This window comes from Eublepharis macularius, chromosome 7 (assembly GCF_028583425.1).
Source record: "Eublepharis macularius isolate TG4126 chromosome 7, MPM_Emac_v1.0, whole genome shotgun sequence".
Taxonomy (NCBI): domain Eukaryota; kingdom Metazoa; phylum Chordata; class Lepidosauria; order Squamata; family Eublepharidae; genus Eublepharis; species Eublepharis macularius.
Genome location: NC_072796.1, coordinates 93,921,203 through 93,931,513, shown reverse-complemented (window position 1 = coordinate 93,931,513; position 10,311 = coordinate 93,921,203). Strand labels below are relative to the sequence as shown.

Sequence of the window (10,311 nt, the reverse complement as noted above, 5' to 3'; positions counted from 1 at the left end):
TTCCGGACTGAGCTGGCGCTCATAAAGCGCCTTATGGCCCTCTACCGCTATAGATGTTCTATCTGCGTTCGATATGGCTGACCAGCGCCTACAAGTCCCATCGTGCAATCGGCCTCCTTAATACCGGAGTCTGTGAAAACCTACTAGGCGTCTCTGGGATTTGTAGTTCCGCAGCCCCCAGTAGACTGTAACCCATAATGCTTTCGATCTCCACATCCCAGGGCTCGGCCATTCAGAGGGTAGAGTAACAAGGTGAGCCATGAATGGAGAGCAGCGCTCTTCGTCGCTGCCAATCGGAGCCCGGGAAAATACAGCGGTGCGGAGGAGTGAATGTTGCCTCTTGCGGGGAAAGGACCCTGATCCAGGCGACCTCTTTGCAAAGCACCTTTCCTGAGCTAGCCCCTTTTGCGTGACTTGGACGAGTTCCTTCTGTGTCGGAGTGGGAGCAGCAAAGCGCCTCCCTTTCTGCGCTTCCCTATGAAAGTGAGGGTGGGTAATGGGGAATCTCTGGGGCAGGGGGTGGAAGTGGCAGCACTCAAGGCAGGAAGCAGCTGAGGGGCGGTTGCTGGTATGCTGAGCGGCGGGGGAGGCCGGTGAGTACTCTGGGTGTTCTCCACCGCAGCCCCCGAGTTCAGTTGCTGCCAGCCTCTTCTCTTGGTGTGTTCTTTTCAGCGACGACATTTCTCTGAAACTTAAAGCTCAGTGTCTACACAGATGTAAGCCCCACTGTGTTCATTTCAGCTTACTTCCAGGTGAGCTTGCTGCCTAGGCGTGCAGCATGTAATATGCATGTAATTTGGAAACAAGTCCAGGGGAGTTCAGTGGGACCTCACGGACTAATCCTGTGTATGTTTAATGAATAGAAAGTCCCAATGTATTCATGAGACTTACTGCCAAGCAACATTGCTTTATGTTGAAACCTTGGTTTTGGTTGTATATCTTTAATGATGAACTGGGTTTAATCTTTTTTTTTAAAGGCTGCAGTCTTATGCAAGCTTGATTTTAGTGGACTTACTCTGCGTAGGACTGTGCTATTAATTGGGAATAAGTCTAGTCCAGTTCACTTTTCCTTTGTGCTAACAGTGCATAGGATAGCCTGGGTAATACTAGGTTCGTTTTAAGAAGGAATAATGGTTGTTGTGGGTTTTCCGGGCTGTATTGCCTGGTCTTGGCATTGTAGTTCCTGACGTTTCGCCAGCAGCTGTGGCTGGCACCTTCAGAGGTGTAGCACCAAAAGACAGAGATCTCTATACAATAGAGATACAGCCCGGAAAACCCACAACAACCATCGTTCTCCGGCCGTGAAAGCCTTCGACAATACATAAGAAGGAATAGTTTTTGCTGCTGCTTCTAACATTTGGTAACTGTATATAGTCACAATAATATGGTAGGGCTTTTTAGAGGGAAGAGTAAATGTGATTCAGCTGTACTTTACAATTCTATGCACTCTTGAATTAGTAGGACTAATAGTAGGTTTGTCAGATTGTAGGCCTTTTGAGTGTTGAAATCTGCCATAGAAATGCAATGAACTGCAGTGATATATTTGCTTATGTGAAACGTGTACAGTTATAATATTTTTATGAGCATGTTATCCTTCCCTTGCTTTACTTGGGACCAGAAACTAGGGTTGTGTATAGCTTGTGTTCCTGCTCAGTAGTTATAAAACTCTCCACCTTCTGGGAACCTTTCTGGTAGTGCCTTTCCTTTGTATGACCTCTGTGTCTGCCACAGAAATCTGCACATTAGAGAAGTTTCTGAACCATGCTGTAGTGTGTGCTCTTGGTTATTAAAGAATTATGGGGATATTACTACTTTAATATCACAGACTTATTTGATTGTGAGGTTATTATAGAATCTGATCATGGTTTCTCTTGGGTCTTGTTGTTGTCCCTGTGTGACTTCAGAGTGTGCTCTGGAACACTCTCACTAATGTCTCTGAGGCTATGTAATGACAACTTACTAGTGGTAGGCAAGCTGTCTGTTTAGGGCCTTCAGGCTGCCATTGCTGAATATCTTAGTGGGCAACTGTGGTAAGTTTCCACTGTTTCCAGCTGTTCTAATTAGGTCCTTGGAATTGTGAACTGGTTAAAAATCTGAAGACCCCACATTCTGTTTTGCAGCTAATGGTTATAAATGGCAAGTTAGTTCTTCATATTTTTGTGCATGTTTTGTGAGTCTTATAATATATTAGTCTACTAATCCTGATATTTGAGCAAATACCTGTATGGTATTCTTATTTTTTTGCCAGACAGCATGCAGCAGTCCAAGAACTTTGCCTTTCCAGTATTTGTGTCAGGCTGGACTATAAACATACCGCTGTGTTCAAATGGCAAAACCTGTATAGAAATATATTACAAATTCTTTAATCGTAATGTTATGTCCAACAAAAACTGACACAAATGCTGTATGAAGTTCTTTCCAGTGGATAAGATGCCTACATTGGCTCACCCAAGGGAACTTTGGACCCATTTCTTGAACTATTTGCAAGCCAGTTTTGAAATGAAAGGGACTTTGGAAAGTGGAAACCAGTATATGGTATGATACTGCACTGTTCTGTTCAAAGGAAAAAAAGTCAACATTTCTGACCAGTGCACACACAATCCTTTAGTTTCCCTAAAATGGCTTTTTAAATCCTTTTCATATATTAAAGTTTAAGGGCCAGCACTCACTACTTCTGTATACTTGTGTACATAATTCAGGTGCTCCCTGTCAAATATGAAGGGCTGGGTTCCAGTCACTGCTACTTTTAAAGAAAATATAGTTCTGTTCTACATACTTTACAATTATGGGGTTTCGTTTGTGTTTTATACTTGTTACAGGGAACCTCAGAACCCTAAGGAAAGTGAGAACTGGCTCTTAGTCGATATTAATTATCACCCAATTAATTCTGTCAAATCAGAAACTCTAGGAGGCTCCCTCTTAGATAATGTTTGTTCAAAGCGAATTAAGAAAGCTTGTGGAGTGTTCTTTCTGTCTATCATTCCCTTTGTAAAATACCTTTAGTATCTGGTGCTAATAAAGTTGCAGTGTTTTTGATACTGGGTTGAGTTCTAGTTTTGGAACTAAGAATATGGCTAGACTTGGAGGATCCTGGTTTAAACAGAAAAATTAAGAACTACTTACTTAAAATACCATAACTGATTTAATGAGCCACTGACAGTTTAACTGTACTGATAAATGCAGGCATCCACAGAGGTCAACACTCATTGGCATGTATTAGCTCTTATTTCTTGAGAAAAAGCTGCTGTATCTGATTTTAGTATCTTAAAATCACTATGCCTGTACTACTTTTTTTAATGCTCACAACTTTTTTTAAGCCCTGCATTAATGAGTATGCCGTTTGAATTTGGTTGAGTTTTTGAACAGAGTAAGTTTATTGTGTTTTTGTAAACTTGCTTTTCAGGATGATCTGAACAGCATGTGGGAATTGTTGCCCCCAAATAGTTTTTTAAAAGATTTCTTTAAGAAGTATGCTCTGAAATCTGTTACAAACAATTCAAAGGAAATCATAATGTGTGTTTGTAGTTTCTTTAATAGAGTGATGGTATTAATACGGTTTCCTTTATAGCAGGATTTTATGTATGACAAGGGAAAATGAATTCCACCATGAGCGAGGAGCCTGATGCACTGGCTGTAGTTAATCAGCTGAGGGATCTAGCAGCTGACCCCTTGAACAGACGAGCAATTGTCCAGGATCAGGGATGTCTACCAGGGCTTATTTTATTTTTGGACCATCCCAACCCTCCAGTTGTCCATTCAGCCTTGCTTGTAAGTATAATCATTTTCCTCATCATGCAGTTGTTTTGTATGCTTTCTTCATCTCAGTTATTGAAGGCCCTTTAAATTTAAAATCTGAATAGTAAGCGATCATTTGCAGGCAATTGAAACAAATGTTGGCATGTTAATGCAAATGTATCTGTGTAAAATAACTTTAAAATAATAAAAGTTTCAAAAATTAGCCAGTACCAATGTTGTAATGTCGCTGCACAGATCTGCGTATATAAGGGACCAAGCCTGCATTCAGACTGTGGTTTGGTTAATCCCGATATAAGTAATGAATCCTGGCTTGTGCATAAATGTTGGCTTATTGTGTCCTTTTGTTCTCTGTATACTGTTATCTTTGTGGGCAGGTTACTTTGAGGAAAGAGGACATTCAACAAATTGTGGGTTGTACGTTCATACAACTTGCCAAAGTTAAAATGAAAGGTAGTTAATGAACCAGCTATAGCTCCTAGTGAGCCAGTGCTGAAAATAGTATTAAAAGGTTAGTTGGCAATCCAGACGTAAAAAATTCTTTTTTTAACATGGTTGACTTTTTTGATGAGTTGCAATTTAACATTCAGAAAAGAAAAGGGTCTACATGAATACAGCAATTCTATAGCTGCTATGTGTTCTATAAAATCTGATATAAAACCACTTTCTCATATGACTAAATGCTAGTTGTATGTTTTACAGACATATGTAGTCTTTTATAGGGCTTAAAGATCAGTTGCAGGCTTATGGCAGAGTTGCAGGTAGAGCTCTGCTCACAAGAAGGCTCTTGGCTGCTGTATCCTTGCAGAACTGGTCCAGAGGGTTGGGGTGCATATGGAACAGGGTGGGATGTGGCATGGAGAGTTGTTGTGGGAAAAGAGAGATCGGTGGAAGTCACCACCCTTGTGCAAGCAGAGGTTAGCTTGCCCATACACAAGTGAAATTGGATTCAACCCTTATTCATAATGTAGCTTTTAAATGATGAAACTACTGATTTGGGAAAAAATCAGTTATTATAGCAGCAGACATGACATATTAATGCAGTTTGGGAAAGACAGAACAAAGTTATTATAAACAATTAGGTAACAGTCTGAGTACTTGTTGCAAGGTCCTGTGGTGTCATTTGTTATCTAAATGCTGCAGTATAATCTTACAACTCTGATACAATGCAAATATTGAACAGAAGGTATGAAAAACCTCAAATGCTTCAGTGCAACAGTTAGTAAAATTTCCTAAGCTTATTCCTGAAGGAATTCTTTTTCTAGCATAAAAACACCTCATTTGATTAACACAAAAATAAACACATAGAAATGCTGCTTCAGCAACAAAATCTTTTAGCAACAGCAACAAAAGTGTAAATATAACACAAATATATTAGACAGTATTTGGATTAGAACCAGGTGACCTGGGTTTAAAAGGCCCGTGTGCCGTGTTGCTCGTTGGGTGATCTTAGACCAGTCTTTCTCTCCTTTCTAAATGAATAAAATAATGCTTTGGACAGCAGCCCAACTAAGAATCTATGCTGGATAAAAGCAATTATAAACCTGTCAGCTTGCTGGAAACATTGTTTTAGTGAGGGGTAATTCTGTTGTAAACATTCATTTGATTGGTTGTTGTGGATTTTCTGGGCTGTATTGCCGTGGTCTTGGCATTGTAGTTCTCAGGAACTACAATGCCAAGACCACAGCAATACAGCCCGGAAAATCCACAACAACCATTGTTCTTCGGCCGTGAAAGCCTTCGACAATACATTCATTTGATTATTTATTTTACCCTCCTTTTATTCACTGTGGTAACCCAAAATGACTTACAGCATAGTTCTCCCGTCCTCTGTTTTATCTTCATAACGACAAGCCTGTGAAGTAGCGTAGGCTGAACGACTGGCTGAAATTCATCCAGCAAGCTTCCATGGCAGAGTGGGGAATCAAACCTGGGTCTCTCAGATCCTAGTCTGATAACTTACCATACTACACTATTTGTCAGTGTGCTTATTTTCTGGTATAGATAGGTAATTGTATTATTATTTGCCTAATTCTTAGATTTTAGACTTTGCATTTCATTATCAGTAAATTTTATAGTTAGGTCAGTATCTCCAGATTGCTGAGGGGTGTGTGTGGGGAGGGGGTGGTACCACTACACGATGGTAATTTGTGTAAGGTCACTTACAGTGAAATCCTAAACAGTTATTCCAGTCTAAGCCTGTTCCTTAGACTGGAGTAACTCTGCTTAGGATTTCTCTTTTAGTGGTTTAAGTGATGGGGCAAGGGATTTTTTTTGTCTCCTTGCTGACTGTGCATATGTATGTCCTGTTATGCCAATAAAGGTATTCGATTCTGTTTGATTTGAATTCACAAGATTTGAATTGGAAGCTTCCCAGTTCTCTTTTGGGTACTTGGAACTGATTAGAGGTGTGTGTATTGATTAGTGTACAGCTGGTAGTATAATATATATGTTTTCTGACAGGAAATTGGAAGGGGCAATCTCCTGAACGTAATTTTAAAATTATATTGGGGCAACAGTCATTTTCCTGGCAGTGTGGACCAATTGGCTTTTGGATGTAACTTGACAGGCTAAAACAACATATTTTCTTTTTAAAAAATATTTTTATTTAAATATAGATAGAACATCAGAAAAGAAAAAAGAAAAAATTACAATAAAACAGCATATTTTCTAACCATTGTCCTTGCACACTATCAAATATTGTAGCACGTTTTAATACTCTTTTCCCAAAAAAAGTAAGGGAAATTGTGGAGAAACGCCATTCTGTTTGTGGAGTTAACTTTCTATGGGCTGCAGAGGGGAGGGGCCAGTTCTGGATTAGAATGTGATTGGAGGGAGAGCGAGTGAGTTGGTGGAGGGGAGTTGGAAGTTGCCAGTTGGTGGCTGAAGAGCTGAGGGAGAGATGGCTCTGAGGGGAGACGTAGATCTAATGTAACCCCAGGTATCCAAGGATTGGGCCTGCCCTACACAACATCTAATCAGGGCATGAGAGAGATAGAGTAGGGGTTTATGATTTATTATTCTGTTCACTGTATATTTGCCTGTGTATAGTTAGAAGTTAAATAAATGATTTTTGGAATTTAGAAAGGAAGAAAGCTCTTCTGTTCCACATAGTCCCCCAACTGCTTGGGCCCACTAGCAGAGGAGGGAGGTTAAGAGGCTGTCCCGCCTGACCAGGACCCCATACAGGGCAGTGGTGGCAGCAAATACCCGGAGACAGGAAAGGGAGACAGCCCCTTCATGTGCCTGTCCAGAGGCGAAAAGGGAGGGGTAGGCAGAGCGGAGTCTACCAGTGGGAGGAAAGGCCCCGTTATACCACAGAAATGAAATGACCTTAAGTTTTGATGATCCACGCTTTGTTACAGGCTCTCCGCTATCTGGCTGAATGTCGTGCCAACAGAGAGAAGATGAAGAGTGAACTGGGTATGATGCTGAGCTTACAAACTGTGATACAGAAGTAAGTATATTGTGTCATCTACAATAATTGTACATAATAATTCCTATTGAATTGGATCCTGCAGATCTCTTCCTGTACTTAAGGCACTTTCCTTCACCAAAAGGATCCTTTCTTTGAGGCCCACTAGTGGAATGGATTCATGGGATCCAGCCAAATGTTTCTGCCCAAAAAATGTAGCTGAAAATCAGTTGGGTCATGAAAATAGCTATCTAGTGCAGTTGGAATTCAGGTATGAATATTGGAAGAGCAATGTTTTAAAGGCAAGAATGTCAGCTTTCCTCAGCAGAACTTAGATAGCATCGACTCCCACCGCTGACATATTGAATCCTCCAAAATACGGCCCATTTGCCCTACTTATAAGACTGTTCCCTAGTTGCCTCTGTCCATTTTATTGCCATGTAGCTGGTGAACCAATCAGTCAGATTTGTAACAGCGCAACCCTGTGTAGAGAACTTGAGATTTACCTAGGATTGCACTCTTGACTTTCTCATTGCCATCTTCAGTTTTTCTCAGGGCAATATTGTCCAAATTTTCAATCTCTCATGGAGACAACGAGATATGTTTGTTCTGTTGGTCAGTGTACTCCTGATGTTTGACTTGATTATTGTTGTGTTCATCATACTTATAATAGCAGCAGCAAAATATCATTTGTGGTGTCTTTTTGCTGCACATTGTTTTTGTTATGTTTTTAAAGTTTATATTATTACTTTTTTATCTGTAAATCATCTTCAATGAAGGCAAGATGGAATTCTGATGAAATGGTGTGTAATTTCCTGGTTTACTAAGTACACATGATATTGGATAGTTCTGCCTCCTCCCCATCCTTTTTTGGAAATTTGTGTGCATCAAACTTAATGGTGGATGAGGTTCATTTCAAACCAGAGTTCACAAATTCACTTCACATTCTGGTGATCAGTTCTGCATATTTGAAGCCAGGGAATTTGTGAAACTTCTGGATTTGGAGAACAGAAGCTGAAATATTAAATGATGTTGATAAACAGGCTGAATGAAAACCAAGTGTTCAAGGAAGAAATTCTTCAGGCTAGAAGGAAATCGGACTATGCTTTATCCTGGATTAATAATAATAATTGTAATGCTAAATAAATTAGTGCACAACTATAAAGTCAGGTTTCTGTTAGTCAAGGCTGATGTCCTAAGTAGCCCTTTCAGAAGGAGAAAGCAGCAAAAATCGTATTTGCAGTAGCACAGTTCATGCTTATGAATATGATAATCATCTCACTTTAGCTGCTTTCATACCCGCTGAAAAATGTATTCTGAACCTACTTTCAATGCACTCCCGTGATCATTTGCAAGTGGATTTTCCTATTTCGCACAGTAACATGCAGTTGCAAAGTGCATTGAAAGCGGATTGTTCATTGTATCTGAAAGCAGCCTTTGGTAGGAACTCTTGTGGCTTTTTTCTGTTCGAGTGTTATTTTTATGAGTAGATTATTAGCAACAAGCTTTTGTCGTACATTGGTGAATTCTTCTACTCTTGAATGCCTTGATTAACCTGTCAGGCTACTGGTCTAAACTCAGTATTTCCTCCTCTGACTGGCAGCAGCTTTCCATGGTCTTAAGTAGATAATGATCTTTCCCCTACAGTCATTCCCAAGTGACTCTGTCTGCTTTAAAGACTGACCATAAGGGCACATTGCAAATGGATTGCATGGGAGTAATTACATCCCGTTATAGAAGTTCTTTAATGGTTTTGCCAATTCCTGCTTCAACTCCTGCTGGGTATTTACATTGCTTTTGGGGAGGGGGATCCTTTCCCTCAATGGGGACATAGGTGTCCTTCACTGTACCATATTCTGCCTTGTCATTTACCCATACCTCAGGAAATTCTTTGATCTGTGGATTGCTAGCAAGTGGGGCTAGGGATAAGGAAGCGTTAAGAGATGCACATCAGTGAATGGCAGATGACTGCTTTAGGGCCACCATCGATATTCCAGAGGAGACTGTTTGTGAGGTCTATGGTGAGCCAGTGCTCTTGGAAGAAAGATATTCCTAAAATTCCCTGGTCTTCCCTTTGATTTTCACAGGTGGTGATGGGGGCTTTGAGGGTCCCTGTGGAGAGGGAGACGTTTTCCCAGACTTCAGCTCAGGGTGTTCCACCTCCAAACCTAGCAAGGACCACAGTTTTTCAGTTGGGTTTCCACATGCAGCTAAATCAGGGTGCAAGATATTAAGGGAAGCTCCAGTGTCTACGAGAAGGGTGGCAGGAGATTTACTTCCGATGCCTGCCTTCACTGTCGACCTCCCCCAGCTGTTGAGCACTAGCTTGGCTACAACTCCTTGAGGAAGAGGTGCTGACCTCAGGCACCCCTAGCATATATCTCCTACATTTGAGAAAGCACAAATGCTTCTGTCAGGGCAACTTCAGGCTGGGTATTCATGTTTGGTTTGTCCTTTCTGGACTGGAAGAGGGCTTTGGCAAGCACAGACATCGGCTGCTTATCGTACTGGGTCATCTCTTAAGCTGGGCCCACATCACTGCGCAATACTTATCCCATGCTGGTGGCTGGGACGAGCGAGGATGGGGCTGTTCCGGTGTGTTTGATGCCTGCCTGGGAGCTGAGGGCTGATTCTGCTGGGAATCCCTGAGTGGAATCTTGGGACGGGCTTGTGATTGTGCTGGGAAGGGCATGCAGGGCCAGAACTGGGACCATTGCATTGGTCCTTTCAATTTCAGCTACCCCCACCATCGCCACTCCACTCTCAATTTCCTCCTTCCCCAGCCTGCACAAGGCTGAGCAGATTGGTTACCTCTGTCATTCCTGTACTGGGAATGGGGACTGTTATTGGCATACGTATGTAACCATCCAAATGGGCTCAGGGCACCTGGAGTCTAAGTTTCTGGGGGAGCTTGATGCTGGTACCTTAAGAGCTCTAGACTCCTGGAAAAGGTCTGCTAACTTCCTAACTGTATCTGAAAGTTCCCTCCATGTGAGATTTGTTGGCTCTAATGGTCCTACCATTACTTCCGTCTGTGAGTTGAGGCTGGCATAAAGCAGCCACTTGAAGTCGTCCTCATCATAGTCATAGGTTCCCAGGTTGTGACTTTCTTGGCAGTGGTGATGAGGAGCTTTGTATGAGCT

At 41.5% G+C, this 10,311-nt stretch overlaps 1 protein-coding gene across 3 annotated transcripts in view; it reads left to right on the top strand.

Annotated features, from left to right (window-relative positions):
* The first annotated feature begins 285 nt into the window (after nucleotides 1–285).
* ARMC1 (armadillo repeat containing 1) overlaps nucleotides 286–10,311 on the top strand; it is a 53,825-nt gene continuing 43,799 nt past the window's right edge. Inside the window, exons 1-3 of one of the 3 annotated variants that reach the window (XM_054985319.1) lie at nucleotides 286–483; nucleotides 3,569–3,768; nucleotides 7,119–7,210. In XM_054985319.1, the coding sequence (XP_054841294.1) occupies nucleotides 3,595–3,768; nucleotides 7,119–7,210 (266 nt within the window). In that variant the 5' untranslated portion in view covers nucleotides 286–483; nucleotides 3,569–3,594. Of the gene's footprint in view, nucleotides 490–3,568; nucleotides 3,769–7,118; nucleotides 7,211–10,311 lie in introns of all 3 variants that reach the window. The other 2 variants (XM_054985316.1, XM_054985317.1) reach the window with 2 other exon arrangements.